General features: G+C 38.7%; 1 protein-coding gene across 1 annotated transcript in view; it reads left to right on the plus strand.

The window, feature by feature from the left end:
* The window catches only part of LRP1B (LDL receptor related protein 1B), a gene marked incomplete at both ends in the record, with an annotated part of 773,038 nt that overhangs the window by 724,924 nt on the left and 30,112 nt on the right, over positions 1-18,002 (plus strand). Inside the window, 2 exons of the mRNA XM_082483434.1 lie at positions 315-440; positions 9,802-9,966. Coding sequence (XP_082339560.1) covers positions 315-440; positions 9,802-9,966 — 291 coding nt within the window. The remainder of the gene's footprint in view (positions 1-314; positions 441-9,801; positions 9,967-18,002) is intronic.

Consider the following 18,002-nt stretch of genomic DNA (forward strand, 5'->3'; position numbering starts at 1 on the left):
CGCACTGTGAATGAGGTATACAAAAATTAGAAGAGAGCTGAATACAAATGCCTCTAGCCACAACCAGATGAGGGGTTTTACTTCGTATTACCAATGCATGTTTTTGTTACGGGAATAAATTCTGTCCCGGTGCGAGTCTTGCACTGCCAGTGAGTGAGTGTGTTTGTTCACTGACTTTAGGCTGTTGATATCCAGGCACCTGGAAGGGTATAAGAAATTTTATATCTGATTATTTATTTTTTCCTAGTTCTAAAGCGCAGTGTAATAATAATCATAAAAAATCAATATTTTTAATATTTTGTCATTTTAAACAGTGCCTAATCCATGCTTGGACCTGACATGTGAATTCATTTGTTTACTCAACCCTTCTGGTGCAACATGTGCTTGTCCAGAAGGAAAATCATTGGTGAATGGAACATGCATCGATCAGAGCCTCTTAGGTAGGTATCGAAAACTGCATGAGAACCCAAAAATAAACAACTACTCAGTTGTTGTCATTGCAAAAGGCTAGGCTGTCTGCAAGTCAAGAGTTTTGTGATGTTGTTCAATATACATATTACTCGTCCGAAATGGAAACAAAATAGGAAGAAGCAAAATCCCTGATTAAAAAAAAAAAAAAGTTTATATTCATCAAAATGATAAATGAGCTTTCAGCTGAACTGATACAAGATGATATTTCAAAACGAAAGTGTGTATATATCGACCAAAAGAAGTTTGAAAAGCTCTGAAGCATTTTGGATTCCAAATTAAACATTAACTATTCAGGAGAAAAAAACCCAACACCTTAAAGACCATCAAGAAACACCTCTGCTTAGACTGCAGCAATAGTCAAAAGGCAGTAAGAGCAACATGGCAAATAATAATGACTTTGATGTAACAGGCAGGAAAAAAAAAAGCAACTGAAATATTTTTATCTAAAATTATATCTTTCAGTAACATCTATAATGACTAATATCAAGACACAGGAAACCTGACTTCATGGTAAAAGAACTACTAAGTTCTTGCTATACTGTAGGGGTGAAAAAAAATCTTTTCCATAGAAGAAGATTATTATGTACTCTAAAACTATTCCCACTTTAACTGAGGACAAACCTAAGGTGGTCAGACTGCTGGAATGAATTCCTAATCGGCTTGAATTTTAAAGGTTCTAGAAATCATAAAATAGGATTTCTCTTGTGTGTTAGAAGTCAGAATGTATTAGGATGTTTTTCTAATGTTTGAGTCCAGGTTCAGATGTGTAAGCAATACATATTTTGGTGAGATCCTCAGTACTTCAAATGCTCAATTTAGCAATTAAATTAATTTGCCTGAAATGTCATCCTTCTGTGGAGAGAATCTCACCTATTTATACTGCCTACTCTTTAAATATTGGATTAACACAACTGTGTTTGAGTGGTTTTTGATGTGGTATTAATAAAGCTATCCTGCCTAGAAGCATTTCTCTTTCTGTATCGAGAAATTTAAGAATAATTTAGAGACTGAAACAACATTAGAAAACTTGTTCTAGATAACAAACCCATTCATTGGTTTTGCTTATGTAGGAGTCCGCTGTATGCAATGCATTTACAGTACCAACTTTTCTATGTACTACACCATTCTCTAGCAAAAATAGAGTAAATGAACACTTTAATACTGTACTGTATTATTATTAACCTCGGCTGAATACCTATCAGGGTGTATTTATATAATAGTTATACAAGTATAAAGTAGTTTGCAGCTGTTTTACAACAATTTCCACTGTTAGGGGGGAAGTGATGTCACTGAAATAGGTGAAATAGAAAACATCGGTATACTGTACAAGGTTTCTAGCTCTTGAGACAAATCGGTCTGAACACCCTTTGTCTTCACAGAGCACCCACTCTCCCTGTCCCTCCAAGCGTCAGCTCTTTGTTCATCTGAGGTGGACGCTTGTCAAGACTTTCTGCTGATACAGTACCAGCTAAAAACTATTTAAAATCACCCATAGTTACTACTTAGGTGTTGAAGAAAGGACACGTAAAAAAATACTGATTTTCACTGGTGATCGGTAGTAATTTGCACCTGGTATTTCAATAATGTTACAGTTTTATAGTGGGGGAAAAGGATTATGCGCCGGTAGAGTTTTCAGGTATGTTTTTATTAGAGAAAGATCTGAAGAGGCTTTTAAATTATTTCACTGCTGGCTATAAATTTTTATGGATAGACAGAAAATGCCTAGAGAAGCATTTTTAATATATTGATAATTTTGAGTATCTTCCCACAACTGCAGTATCTGTTACGCCTTTTAAAAGGGCTGCTAAAGAAGTGTTCCATAGTTTGCTGATTACAATTATATTTCAAGTAATGTCTAGCATAGGCATTTTTGCACAGTTTTTTTTTTTTCTTGTATGTTAGTTGTGTAATAGTAGATTGCAGGTTTTTTAGCCTCACAGATTATAAATTATGAATTGAAACAAGCCTCGGTATCATAGCACACTAACAAGTGTATGTTTTTCACTGTTTTGACTTTTTAAAAAAAAGTATGAAGGGAATGTTAAACGTTTGTCTCATGCTGACGCTCCACTTGGGCTTCCAAGGATCAGCAGAGATTCCTGGAAAGATCAGAGTTGACCTTTAGACCAGCATCTTGAATTAATGCAGGTTAATAATTAATGGCTGGCTGACAACCCGCTTGCTGTTAATAGGTCACTAATAGCCTCCAAACAAAAGACATTGTGTAGATTATCAGTAAATGTCTTTTCTTATTGGAAGTCAAGTTCTAAACCACATTCTTTTCCTTTAGGAAGTTATACAGTATGGAATAAAAAAAAAATAGGAGCTGCAGTCTTCCTTGCCTTTTCTGATGAAGAGCTAGAAAATGTATGTGAAATATTCCAAACTGCATACATTCAACTTGCTTAAATCTAACATTATATTGTCTTCATTGTCTCAGAACATTTTTGGCATAGTTATGAATGTCAGTAACCCAAAACAGCAATTCCTGCCTTACGTAACTGTCAAAATCTATATGTTGTAGAAGATTGACATGATATAAATAGAAAGGGGGTTATATAGTAATTTTTTTTGTTGTTGATCTGCAATAAAATCCAGATTCAAAGTCAGTTGAAATATTCCTGTTGATTTTGGTGGTCTTCTAGTTTGTCCATAAGAGAACAAAATCCAGAAGATTTTAATTTGAGACATGAGTATCTGTGAAACATTTTTAAACTGATGTATTCATTTGGTTTTCTTACTGGTTTAATCACAATGTAATAGTAAACAGGTTACATACGTTGTATTTTATGTGTTCAAAAAAACAGTACCACTAATTTTCAGATCTGAAAGCTCAACTTTTGAAGTCTCTTTTAGTGGGCGTCATTCATGTAGCAATAGAAGTGAGGTGTGCTGGTTGTTTTGTGCTTGCACAGTAGCTTGTTCGAGTCATGTAAGAAGTCTTTTAGTTTCACAAATAAGTATTAATTGTGGATATCAACAACTAGTGTTACTAAACTTTACTTTTGAATAGCATATAATTCAAGTTACAAACAATAGTATATTGAACACTCATAACACTTCTTGGTGCTCTGGTTCTTTCAAAATGTAGTAAGGAAGCCAGTGGTAGATTTCCATAACTTGGCAGAGTCAAAACGGGACAGCCATCTCCAGTTCCCATCCGTCTTCAGTAGTGCTTCTGGGGGAGTCTGTGTTTGAAGATTCTGCTTTGACAATGCATAGGTCTCTATCCTTGTGAAAAACGCCTTCCAACAAATAATGGTTATTTTTCAACATTAGTATGCCATTCTTCATTTTTGGTAACTTTTTTGCAAGACTATTGCAAAGACGCCTCACATGCTTTGTATGAGACCTCACCAGTCAGTCTGCCTGAAGGTTGGTGACCAGGTGGTAATCTCAGTCTTGCTCAGTTTCTTGTGACTGAAAAACTGACTCAGATTCTGGCTCATTGGATTGTTGTTGTGGTTTTTTTTTTTTTCTTTTTAACAAAAGAAATTGAGGTAATTCTTGAAATTCTGCACAATATTACTACTGGCTTGATCCATTGAGTTGATTTTTCTTGACGAGTCCTATGTGAGGAATTCTAGATATTGAACCCTCAGTGGCTTTCTGTAAGACTGAATCCAGATTGCTTCAGACAGCTGTTTCACCAGCATCTCCCACAACTGATGAGAAACAGCTTTTGGGTTTGATTTGGCTTTTTCGAGCCGGAGTTATTACAACATATGTGTGTTATATCATTCAGAATGTTTTTATAACAAAGTGAAAGAGTTCCTGTGTGTTCTTCGATAAGCTTCAATCTCATTTCTCCCAAGATGATTATGATTGACAGAGCACAGTTCTTCTGTGGTTTATTTATTGACTATAGCAGGCCTGACTTTTTCAGTTTAGAAGCTACCCTTTAGTTTTCAAATGGGTAGAGTACCGCTTCATTGTCCTAAAAGAGACCACTGGATTTGCATCCATTAGGTTTATTGTATCTAATTGTCTGTAGCACAATGAAGCTAAAAATGTACCAAGAGGATGAAAACAGACACTTGCACTGGAGGAAGACGGTGTGTACCACAGCTGAATGAGCAAGAGTAATGAACACTTCCAAGAGTTCACTATTCTGGAGCTGCACATTTATCGCTTTCATTTTAAGAAGGGAATACTTGTGCTCTCTTGGCTGGATGAAAAGGCTGAGAAAAATTATGAAGACTCAGATCTGACGTTGCTTCTGAACAGAGATGAAATGTAATTTATCATGGGGTTTCCTTCAGCACATTTCTGTGGGCACTTGCCCACTGCACACAGAGATTGCAGGTAGACCAAGCGCTCTGGTTGGGGATGTAGAGGTTAATACCTTCTCTTCCACCCCCAGACTCTGCCTCAGGGAGCTGCACTAGCAAAAGCTATGGTGTGGCTGTCGGGACGGCCAGACTTCCCTCCCATGTCCCCAGTGGCTCACCTACTACAGGTGTCGTCTTAAATATGATCCGGATCCGTCAACAGCTCTGCCCGCTGTCTTCAGCTTCACTGGGCTCCGTCCCCACGACTATTTCCAGTCGTCTTCTTCCTTCGTATCATGTCAGGGTCACCATTTGTGGCGATTGAAACACACGGACTCCGAATTGCAGGATCGAAATCCAAATCCAAATTCGCTTTATTAAGCAAGCGTGCTCTTTATATACTTTTCTACCAAGGCCAGTAATTTTCTACTTTACTTGTTTACACCATCATGTACCCTAAAAGATCACTTTCCCACCGAAAAGGGAATCTCTCTTCCCTGTGAGCAGCACCTCCTTATCTAGGGAGTAGCTTCACACAACTTCATCCTCTGCCAGAACAGTGCTGCAGCTGCTTATTCCTCCCTATTAGTTCTACCACACTTAACTCTTCTTTTGCCTCAGTCCCCACACTATGGCAGTTAAGTCCATGCTATCTTCTCGATTTCTGCCCTGCTTTCTGTTTTTCTTAGCTATAGAGTAGAACCAGGTCAAATACAGAAAGCTACTTCTGATTTGAGAAGAATCTTCTGTTTACAGCAGTATCTTCTATATTTACAAAGGGGTTACCATTGGGACTGGTATTTCCCAGAACAGAAGAAAATGGGTTACATTACAGCAGGTGTCAGTTTTTTCTCACTGTGCATCCTCCTTAGCCCTTCTCTTCCATTTAAAATTGGATAGCAAACAGATTTTTAAACAAAAACGAAAAGAAAAGTGAAGGGGGATAAAAAATGAGGGTGTGTCTTAGAGCATTCAGGAAAAAATTGGGGATTACAACTTGTTCACATAAATTTCAGTGAATGGAAAACTGGCAAATAGTAAGACCCTCGTATGGAGGGGCAGGAAGATTTCTAAAACCTTACCATAAGATTAGAACTCTCTACTCTGTTTTTAATAGGTGCATTCAACTCAGTAAAGGCTGAGCTACCCCCTTGACTGAAGGGCAGGCAAGAGCAAATCCCTTTCTGCCCCATGAGATGAGTGTTTTCCACTGTGGGGAGGGAAACCGTTCTGTCCCAAAGAAAGTAGTTCATGAACCTTGTGCTCTGTAGCGTCGTCTCTCCATTTAACTGCCTAGTCTGGAAACCAGTGGATATTTCAAAGAGAAAAAACGGCAAAAAGTCAGATGCGTTTTTCTCAAGAAAGAAAGAGTTGTTCTAGAAATGCCAATAAAAGATATGTGGTTGCGCGATTGGGGGAGAGGGATGGAATATCAAAAAATTGAATGAGTGAAGGAAAAAATGCCAGTAGAGTTCACAGAGCTTTGTTTTGCTGCTTTATCAGTTTCCTCCATGTAAGATTTTCCTTTTACTTTCAGTTAAAGGAAAGAGTCAAAGAGCAAATAAGCCCTAAGTCCATTAATGTTTGTGTCAAACAGTCGTAACAGGGAGAAACGCATAAGCAAAAGTGCAAATCAAATTTATTTGGTTCTTTATGAAAGATACATTAAGATTGAAATGGGCAAATCAGGGCAGCAGAAGACTAAATAATGAGGCGAGGAGTGAATATTTAAAATTACAGGACCTGTAATCCTTTCCTTTCTCTCATGTTAGAGAGCTCCAGTAGCTAGACAAGAAGTGGAATAACAAGTGAAATTATTTACTTCTGTCAATTCAGAAGTGAAAAAAGCAGCTAAGAGATCTCTTAATCCAAGTTCCAGCAAGCTCAGACTAGTATTGAATTGATTCCAGATAGAAATTTTTCTGATTTTTTTTTTTTTTCTTCTAACTTTGTTCCAATAGTGGGTTCTTATTGGAGCTCTTCTTCAGAGGTCTTTATTCAGTAATTCAAATAAAGACTATTCAGCTTTTTATAACAATTCTTCTGTGTCTCTCGCCCGTATTCTTTGTCTTCCTGTATTCTCCTGTGGGACCGTTCTGCTCCTGTCTCTCACAGAAAGGCGTCTGATCCCCTTTTGTACTCGGTTGATGTGAATCAGCAAGAGTAATTCGATTCTTGTATTTACCTTCAGACAGCAAAGTAGCAGCATTTAAACCCCTATATTGTTAAAGACTAACACAGTATTTTAAAACTGGCTTATCCGTTACATTATTCAATCCTATTTCTTAGTTTATTTAAAGTCCATAATTGTAGTAACTTTTCTCTGTTTCATATTAGATTTGGGTTGAAACTCTTGAATTTAAAATGTTTTAGAGAGAACAAAATGAGTAATGAATTTTAATAATCCTATGATGACACCAAATATTACAAACTTTTATGTTTTTTCAGGAACCTTCTTGGTTGACCATTGTATAAAGTTGTAACATATGTTGCATTTTAAAAGTATAAGACATGACTGTCCCAATCTTTGAAAGACAATTGGATTAGAAAATCATTACTGTGGGCAATTTTTGGTTTGGCATATTTTTCTGAAAATACGAGGGCGTGTATTTCTTGGTGTGGTTAGGGTAACTTTCAAGTTTGTAGTTCATATTTTATAGTTCTAAATATGCCTTTTGATATTTTCTTTTTCTCTTGAATTCATAGTCTGTCTTAGTTTCCATTTTTTTTCTCAAATTTTATAACTTAATTCTGGGGAATTGCTCTAGAAGAGAAATATAACATGTTTCTAATGTGCTATAAGAAAGGTTCATAAAAATGAGCACTTGTCTGTACTTTAGTATTATTTATTCCTTTTTTACCAAGTTCTGCTCTATAAACTCATGACTAATGATAAGTAAAACAGATAAGATAAGCAAAACAAAAATAGACCTTCACTCCAATAAGATATGCTACATTATCCATTTAAACAACTTCTATAATGAGTAACTGAAGAACGGTTCATGGAACATCAAAGGATTTAATGAACCACCCAAATAAATAAAACACTGAGGCATCTTCAAACTCCCAAATACAAAGTAGCTTTGTTGCAGTAGATGTATGTGTCCAGAGTGGATACAAAAAATTGAAATGCATACAGTACTTCATATTTTGATGTAAAACATCTGAAATAATGATGTGCCAGTCAGTCCCCCACAATAACTTTTAGATGTGTTGTTTGGTTTAAGCTTCATTTGAGAGGTGCAATTGTCTGAAAGATGATCAGTTCCCAGAAGTTTTGTTTAAATAGGTTTGATCCCAGGTTACATATCTGCATCATCTCAGCTCTGGCCGCTAATGGAGGCAGCCCGACCCTGCTGAGGAGGGGCGGACCAGGGGCGGGAGAGGGTGCAGCCAAAGAAAAAGCTGCTGCGTAAGCACCGTTATATCACTGGACTCTGCAGAGTCCCTGCTGGAGAGAACTGTTCAGCTAGAGGATATCCGTCATTCCTAAATTCTACACTTATAACGCAATGTATTTATTTAAACATCAAAAAAAGGAGTTGCTGTGCCTGTGTCTATCAATGTTAGACCTCTTTATCAAGGAGTGTAGTGAGAGGATGAGGGGTAATGGTTTTAAACTGGATGAGGATAGATTTAAATTAGATATCAGGAAGAAATTCTTTACTGTGATGGTGGTGAGGCACTGGCCCAGGTTGCCCAGAGAAGCTGTGGCTGCCCCATCCCTGGAGGTGTTCAAGGCCAGGCTGGGCAACCTGGGCTGGTGGGAGGTGTCCCTGCCCAGGGCAGGGGGGTTGGAACTTGATGATCTTCAAGGTCCTTTCCAACACAAACCATTCTATGATTCTATGAAATAGGGACGTTGACTCTTTTTCATTAGTTGTTAAACTACAACAGATGAATTCAGCAAAACATCTGAAGAGTTCTCTCTCAGTGCTAGTGGTATCCCTCTTGTTACAAGCCATGTAGGTTCAGATGCTGGATTAGTTAGGCGCCAATCTGGCTTCACAGGATTTGTTTTGCTATGTGAGAAATGAAAGGTCTTATTGCCGAAAGCATGTTTTGGGCTGGAAAGGTGCTTGTCGGTTTCTTTAGGATTACAATTATTTGGATGTTTGAGCATGGTATGCATGCTAGTCTGTAATTAATTTCTTGTTGGTATCATTGAATGATTTTATATCTCGTTCACTGAAATGAATAGAGATTTATTTTTCAAAGAGTTTCCAAGACAGGCACACCTCTAATTGCAAAACAGCTTTACAGAAAGATTGAATGTGGCCTAATCAGAATTTGTGTCACCTTGTAGCTCACCGCTCAGACGGTGGCGCTGCTGCCGTAAGCACTCGATGAATGCAGAGCAGCAGGCAGTATCTCTTCTCAGGGATTTCACAGACTGACCAGAGGAGAATAAGAATAAATCAGAAAACTTGGTTTAGGAGCAAAAAGTTAGTATGCAAATATCAATTTCTGAGGAGGATTTAAAGGCTGAATGATTTCCTTTTAAGTATTTTTGGATAGGGTTTAGTTTAGAAGGGTGTTCGTTAATAGAGGGAGTGGGAGACAGATCTAAAAAATCAACCAGGAAAAGGCTGAAGTCACCAGAAAATGGCTGGGAAGTTTTCTGAGATCCCCCAGGTGAAACCACCATTCATTTTTTTCATTTCTTAATCTAACTGAGAATGATAGTTTCATGCAAGAACCCATACTGTCATTACTACCTTACATCCTAAAGAGGTCAACTTCCCTGTGACACCATGTGGATGAAGCAGAGCTGCCGTGCAGAGGGCCCCGACAGGGAACGGTACGAGCCCTGCTGTACAGGCCAGCGCAGCCCCCACCGCCTCTCCAGCTCCCAGCGAGGGCTTACAGTCTCCTAAGTGGGTCTTTTTTTCTAGCACTGTGGTAACAGAAGTGATAGTTTACTTTCTCAGTTTTGAAAAGTGGTATTTTTTTCCCCCCATTGATAGAGCTCTGTAGCTCTGTTTAAGATGCAAACAGGTTCTGTTCTGCCAGTGACATGAAACGGTTGAAACCAATTCTGTGTGTGCTCTTGCTGCAGACGATACCTGTAAATTAACCTGTGAAAATGGAGGAAAGTGCATTATAAACGAGAAGGGGGATCCTCGATGTCACTGCTGGCCCAGTTACTCCGGTGAAAGGTGTGAAACTAACCATTGCTACAACTACTGCCAGAACGGAGGAACCTGTGGAGCTTCTCTCCTCGGTAAATATTTCTGAGCAGCTCTATCTTACTATTATACCTGCCTTAATTTAAATGTTGGAATTTCTTCCTTGTTTGTTATATTTTCTCTTTGTAACTTATTTGCTTTGTCTGTACTTAAGTGATGCACGATATGGCAGTATATACCATACATATACTTTATAATCAATAGTGCTTTTCATTCACGTACCTTAGCGTTTTAGCAGAATTAAGCTGCATCCCAGAAAACGGAGCATGTAAGTATCCAGTATAGACGTGCATGCCGAGGTGTAGAAATGCAACTGTAAAGCGTAAGGTCTGGTCAAACTACATCTGGAACAGCCCCACACATCTTGCTCTCTCTTTATCTCAGTTGTCCCTCTAAATTTTTAGGTGCATACGCAGAGATATTTCCTTAAATTACAGAGTTGTTTACTTTTGTCTTACTGGAATTCACAAAATAGGCATTTTACTTACCTAATTCTCAGGAAGATTTGGTTGATCGGAATTCAGATCCTTTGTTGTTGTCCTTCAGTAACGAGTGGTGTCCCCCAGGGGTCAGTACTGGGTCCAGTCCTGTTCAATATATTCATCGATGATCTGGATGAAGGGATAAAGTGTACCACCAGCCAGTTTGCCGATGACACAAAACTGGGAGGAGTGACTGACACACATGAAGGCTGTGCTGCCTTATAGCGTGACCTGGACAGGCTGGAGAGTTGGGCAGAGAGAAACCTTATGAAATTCAACAAGGGCAAGTGTAGGGTACTGCACCTGGGGAGGAATAACCTCATGCACCGGTACAGGGTGGGGGCTGACCTCCTGGAGAGCAGCTCTGTGGAAAGGGACCTGGGAGTCCTGGTGGACAACGGGATGACCATGAGCCAGCAATGTGCCTCGGTGGCCAAGAAGGCCAATGGCATCCTGGGGTGCATCAAGAAGAGTGTGGCCAGCAGGTCGAGGGAGGTCATCCTCCCCCTTTGCTCTGCCTTGGTGAGGCCGCATCTGGGGCACTGTGTCCAGTTCTGGGCTCCCCAGTTCAAGAAGGACAGGGAACTGCTGGAGAGGGTCCTGCAAAGGGCTACAGAGATGATTAGGGGACTGGAGCATCTTTCTTATGAGGAGAGGCTGAGGGACTTGGGGCTTTTTAGTCTGGAGAAGAGAAGACTGAGGAGGGATCTTATCAATACTTATAAATAGTTAAAGGGAGGGTGCCAGGGGGATGGGACCAGTCTTTTTTTCAGTGGTGCCCAGTGATAGGACAAGAGGGAACAGGCACAAACTTGAGCATAGGAAGTTCCATCTAAACATGAGGAGGAACTTCTTTCCTGTGCGGGTGGCAGAGCACTGGCACAGGCTGCCCTGAGAGGTGGGGGAGTCTCCCACACTGGAGCCATTCCAAACCTGCCTGGACGCCGTCCTGTGCCACTGCTGTAGGTGCCCCTGCTCTGGCAGGGGGTGGGACTGGATGATCTCCAGAGGTCCCTTACAACCCTGACCATTCTGTGATTCTGTTTTCCTGAAGGAATTTGAAATCACATGTTATATCTTCAGGGAGATTAAGCAAACGGTCAAAACGCGGGTCTTGGGCAGCTGATCTAACATGTAGGCTGTTGTACCCTGTATAATGCAATTAGTGTTTGGGCTAGAGAGGGAAAGTGTGATAAGAAGCACTCTAAAATTTAGTAATTATGTGAGAAAGGAGAAGTTGAATTCTATTTTCTGCTCCACGGAATATTTAAATATTTGGTTCAAAGTCGAAGAGCTGGAGAAGTGTTTGAGGTCTCATCTCTTCTCAGAGGCCTATCAGCTGCAGAAGATGGTGTGAAACGTTTTCTCCTGGGTGATGAAATGACCAACACCCTGATTTCTGTAAGAAAAGTATGGGCAATTGACTTCAGAACAGGAGTTTGTGACTGTTTAGGGCAACCAGAGAGAGCTCCCTGTAATGCAGAATTATGTATCTTAGCCTCTGTGACAGAGGGGGCTTACATCTCAATGTTTTCCTCAGCACTCATTCCTAATTAATTTTAGCTTATATAGTTTTGCAATGTAGCTTCACTTGCTGGCTTCTGTGGAGCCTCCTCTTATTTATTGAGATGTGGTGGCAAAAACCCAAGTGAAAGCAAACGGAGGAATTTGTTGTTGCCAAACACCAGATTTTTCCGTTCTGAGTATTTGAGGGTTAATAATGTTGTTCATAGTTAACATCACTAATAATGGCTAAATATTTGAAAAAGAGAATTACTTGTGCTTGAAGTTGATTAATTATACTGGAAACTGCTTCTAACAGCTGATGGAACTACTGACACAAATGATAAGCAGAGATTTTTATCAATGTAGTGAGATCGATCCATGTTTAGTGAGAACATGCAAGTGAATGAAAGTAAGTCACGGGTGATTTAAATGATGTGCAGAACTTCCTTGTCATCTGTGGAGAGGATGTTTACTCCCACATCTTTACATGTCTGGCGTTTAATTGATACTTCTGTGGGGTTTAAAGGCTTCATAAAATTAATAACTCAGCCCCTAGAACTCAGCTCAGTTCTGAATCCTGCAGAGGCTCCAGGGTTTTATTTAATCCTTATCTTTTGGCAGTAGCCATAGGCCTCACTCCCCTCCAGCAGCTCGTGTTTTCCTTACGAGGTAGCTAACGCTTGCTGTGCTCACACGGCTGTGCTCTCGCCTGGATTTTTGCTTTTTTTTTTTTCAGAGGCTAAATCCAGCCTCTGAAATCTCCGAGCCTTGCTGAAATAATTAGTGTAGTAGGTTTGGCCACCAGTGAGTGAAGGAGAGATACGAGCAGATTCTACAGTATACTGCTAAATTGTTAATCAAGGCCCGAGCTGCTACAGAGGGCCTGGAGATGCAGGCGTAGCCTTGTTTCTGCTTGGTCTCAAACAGGGTAATGTGCCTGCACCAAAAATACATCAGGAGAGCCAGCGTGGATGTCGCCAAAGCTCACATCTCACTGTTCAACTGCCTCATTTTGGGGAATCCGAACCTTTAACTGCAACTGAAGTTTACTATACCACTCATGGCCAAAGTGTGCCAAGCCCCTGTGAGCCGAGACCAACGTAGAGCTGGTTCTCATCACTCTTACTGGGCATACCTGTTAAAAGGAATACTCTTCTGCTGTGTCGTCTCCACTTTCCCAGTTTAATCAAATTTTCATAACCACATTTTAAGTTAAGCAGCTTTCCTGTCTGCCGTTTCTGATGCGTGAGGGTAGCCAGGCCTTGAAGCCCGTGCCGTAACTTGCATGTGCTGCAGATGTGGAAAAAAAGACTGTGTATCTTTCAAAACCGAAGTGACTCCATCCAGCGTTCCAGATAAAATTTTCAAATTGATCCACATCTCGTCTTCCTTGCATGCCTGGCCCCTGGACCCTGTAAATATTGTATTAAGAACAAATCTCTATTTCTTATCAGACTGTATTTCTTATCTATATCAGACCATAAATCGTGTGTTTCTGAAACAAACTAGCATGTCAGTGAGCTGTCCCCTTATCCTAGTTTAATCTAATCCATGATATACTAAAGCCATTATGTATCTTACAGAGGGAAGCTAAACTGGATGCCCCCAAAGTATTGAAAAGTGTAATTAAGTCAACAAAGCTCAATTCCTCAAGTGTTTTTGCAACAACCGTTTCCTCTTTGTGGTCAAATATACCAGGGTGCGAAGCATGGCAGGTGGTCAGGGCACATTCAGCTGCAGGGGCTGCACACACTGTTCCCAGTTTGGACTGAGGGTGGGAAATCCAGAGCCGCCTTCATGCACTTGCTGCTCGTTGTCTCAGCCTTCAAGGCAGGGTTGCTCTGCTTTCTCAGGTTAGCAGCAGTGTCTTTAGTGCACAGGTTACTTTATTCTTGCACATTGCTACATGTAGGAATAAAAAGGTTCCTTATTACCAGGAATTTCTCAGTTTTTCCTTAATGGTTGTAGAGCTTATGCATTATGTTTTGTCTAGATTTATAATATTACATCCTACCAGGTGGACCTGTCCACTAGCAATAGGTACATTGCACAATTTGGGTTTTTTTTTTTTTAGTTTGGGGTGTTGGTTTTTTGGTTGGTTTTTTTTTTTTTTTTTTTTTTTGGTAGAGAATTCTCTCACATTTCTGGATAGTATAACATTACTATTTTAAAATTACTTCAGCTCAATATCATCTTAATTTCTTCTCCAGCGCTATTGCTATTTGTGCATACCACCTCCCAAACTACAATGCTGACAACCAGTTCCTCATGTAGCAGCATTTAGACTTGTGATCCATTATACAATTGGCTCATCAAACAGTCCTGCTAAACTGATGCAATCAAGTTGCACTTTTTTCCCCAATTTTCTCTTTTTTTAAAAATTTATTTTTGTTCAAAGTGATGAAGCTTTTTCCTCTGGAAGCTGCAGAAGCCATATATGTGCGAGTGCCAATCCAAATCCTATCTGCAAAATCAAAATGACCCGCGATAATTTTGGCTTGCTCGACTCTGTCTTTCTTAGCAGCTCTGATTGCCCTTTCACGAGTCTCACATATTATCCAACTCAAGCAGCTGTGATGCAGTCGACCTAACGAGTGTCATTTGACACGCACAGCCTTTGGAAGGCTTCGGGACTGCCAGTAAATTTAGCCTCACAGGGAGGTGAGCTTCTGCAGGGTCCCCGCTGCTGGGAGGCTTCCCCGGGAGTCGGGGAACCGCCTTATTGTTGGCTTCTGGCTCAAAAACTAAGGAAGACATATCCTGAAAAGAAACCTTTCATCATGTTCTGATTTAAATAAAATGACACAGCATATAAAGTACTCTTCTAGTGGATGTGTGTGTTCTAGTGAATGTGTAAATCCCATTCTTTTTCACCGCCTAATATATAATAGTAATGTGATAACCAATTAAGTAAATTGCAGAGTATTACTCATTTTTTAAAACGTGATTGTGCTAAATCTTTGCTGGATGTGGTAAGTTGTAGAACCTCATTATCTGCACACAAATGTTAATTTGTTAAACAAATCCCACCGGCAATTCAGGGATTATTCACTGTTGGTTTACTTACTGCTAAGCCTTTTGGCAAATTCCTATGTGAACATTATATAGCTAGAGATTGGGGCAGCTTTAATTAAAATTTATAAGTTTATGACAGTTGTATTGAACTACAATAATTGAACAAAGAAAATGTCATCAGTTAATTAAAAGTACACATCTGAGACGTGTAATTAAAAGTTTGGGTATAATAATGAACACTTTCCAGTATGCCAAATTAATGGGAATTTGGAAAAAAATTAAATGTTACCGTAAAAATGCACTTCCTTTCCCCTTACAGTTTAAAGCAAAAATGTTGGTGCGATAATTTACTACGTCTTGAATGCATTAACTAGATCTAAATAGTTCACAAAATTAGATAAATACATATTTGTACTATGCTTACAGTATGAAGAGTATGTCTAACCATATAGAATTGTGATCTTTGTATCAAAATCATTAAAAAATTATTATGTCTTTCCACTAAATGAACATTGATGAAATGTTCTCTAAAGAATAATTCTGTGTAAAGTAGATATTATTTCATATTCTATTTTATAAGCAAAACAAGTGGCTTTTGGGACACAATGGTGCATACTGAAAACGCTGTCAGTGAAGAACCTGTTTAGTTTGCTAATGTCATATCAGTCCAGGTAGTCTCCAACAGGGATGCTACGTCATCTTCTCACCGGGACGGGGACTGTGGGAAGGGGAGAAGGGTGATATTTAGCTCATATCGAGGCAGTCTGGTCACAGCTGATCTAATGGTCCCAACAGAACTACCACAACCAGCCTTGGGAAGAGCAGCCTTTCAGACCACTCTAATATATTTAGGGATTGTTTTTTCTCCCTTTCTTTCACAACATTCTTTCACAATCAGCTCACCTGCTAATCATGTAAAGTCATACAGCTTCTCTCCACTACGATTGGTTCAGTAAAGCTAATTATGGTCCTTCAGCCACAAGGAAATGAATCATTGTGATTCCCACAGACTGCTGATAACTACTCCAGGAGACATTATCTTACTTACAGTAGGCTGGTGTAGTGCCACATTATGTTCTTAAATAGTGAAATATGCAGAGTAAATGTGCATATTCACACATAACAACTTAAAACCACACATTGCTAGTAGTGAATTTACCATTGACTGGAAGAAATAAATAGTCTATGTCTTGGTGCAGACATTACTCTGGATGGTCATGTTTTTTGAAACTTTCAGACAGCTTACAAAAATAGTGCTTTTTCCCTAAAGTGTATTTTTTTTCAGTTGCAAAATATCTTATATGGTCATACAAAATACGTAATATTTCTCTGTTGCTTAGGCAATAGCATGAATCAAAGCTAATCTCCTTAGAGTTCTGTTCATTACAAAAAAAATATAAATAGGAGTTTAAGATATAGGAGTAGATTCCCAAAAGAAATTGCCTAGACATCACAGAGATAGTGCACTAAAATATTTATTCACTATTTTTAAAGATTATTTGAGAAGTTATTTGCTATTACATAGCAAATTAAATTGACAAACTAGGACTAACTACAGTCTTTGTCATCAAAACCTAATTGAACATTGTAGGATTTCAGTCCCTATCATCTTCTTATGGAAGATTTTTCTTCATAAGAAAGAGGGAAACTGCATTTCATCTTTGTGCAAAAAACTTCACATATTTTGTTCATGTCCTACTGGCCAAAATAACTTTACGTGTCCTAGGGGCACCATAAAATATTCTCCCTTAATTTACCAGTTTCTGTGCAAAGCGTTTGAAAAAATATGTGAGAATTTTATAAGTTTGTTTCAAGTTCTATCAGTTCTAGAATTAAGATAAAAAAATATGTAAATTATTATTCTTATTTTTTTAAGAGTGAGGCTACATAAAGAATATTCAGAGAATAGTGACTGTCAAGTATGTTGTTGCCTTAGAGAATTTTCATTATTATTTTTGTTACTTGTTTTATATGTCTTACCAGGCACACTTTAATGTATTCTCAGCAATTTCTTTCTTTAGAATTTTTATTTAGAATTATTCTAAGTACTCTCATCAATATAGGGACTACATGCATTATGTTTCCATTTGCATATACATATAGTGAGAAACGCAGTGTGTCCCAGAATTGGATTAGAGATAGTAAATAGCAAAGAGGATGTAAATTCATTGTAAATCACTGAGAATACAGAAATCCCAAACAAAACAAAACAAAAAGATGTGCTTCTTGCTCTCTAGATATTATTACTGTGCTTTTGAAACTGGAACGTTTACACATGGGATGCTGAGAATGTGCTGCCACCTTGTCCTCCTTGACACTTTGACAAACATTTTTCAATGTAGATAATTGAAACGGGAAATTTTTCTTGGGATTATTATGTTAGGGAAGAGACTAACGAAGGGGATGAGGAAAGTGAGGATGCTAATCTGTAATAGGCTGAGGAAGAGAAGACAGTATTCTCATACAGTAAATCCAGTTGAGGATTGCACTGAAGAAGGAAGAACTGAAAACAGCAGAACTTTTTTTGTCTTTTCTTTCAGAAAATGATTTTTGTTCATTTCTGCATAAAATGCACCAAAAAAAGATTATTATCTGAATTTGAAGCAGTTAGCATTCCACAAACCACTTTCCTTATTAATGTTTTTCTACACTGTGGTGGGTTGTGAACATTTCTGTGGTGGTGAAGGTTGAGAATTAAGAGATGATTTTACTTCTGTCTCTGTACAGCTCTAATCCTGAAACTTCACAACCAGTGTAAATGCTGAAGTTCTCTGTGCGTGAGATCACAAGATTGTTAGTTAGGAGCTGTGACATCTTGGTTAACGTGACTATTTCCTTTGCAAACATAAATCAATATTCTGATTCTATGAGAGAAAACCTTATGGCATTGTTTGGCATTGTTTAATGCTGCAGTTTTATTAAACTGTTCTTGGAACCATTTTGCATCAGAAATAATTTATGAGAATAAGGCAGATTAAAATGTGGTTATTAGTATTATTTTAGATGCCACAGTCTGTGTATAAATAGAAAATGAACTATTAACATTACTGAAAGTCATGTTAAATTGA

Source organism: Vanellus vanellus (genome assembly GCF_965231255.1).
Source record: "Vanellus vanellus genome assembly, chromosome: 5".
NCBI lineage: Eukaryota > Metazoa > Chordata > Aves > Charadriiformes > Charadriidae > Vanellus > Vanellus vanellus.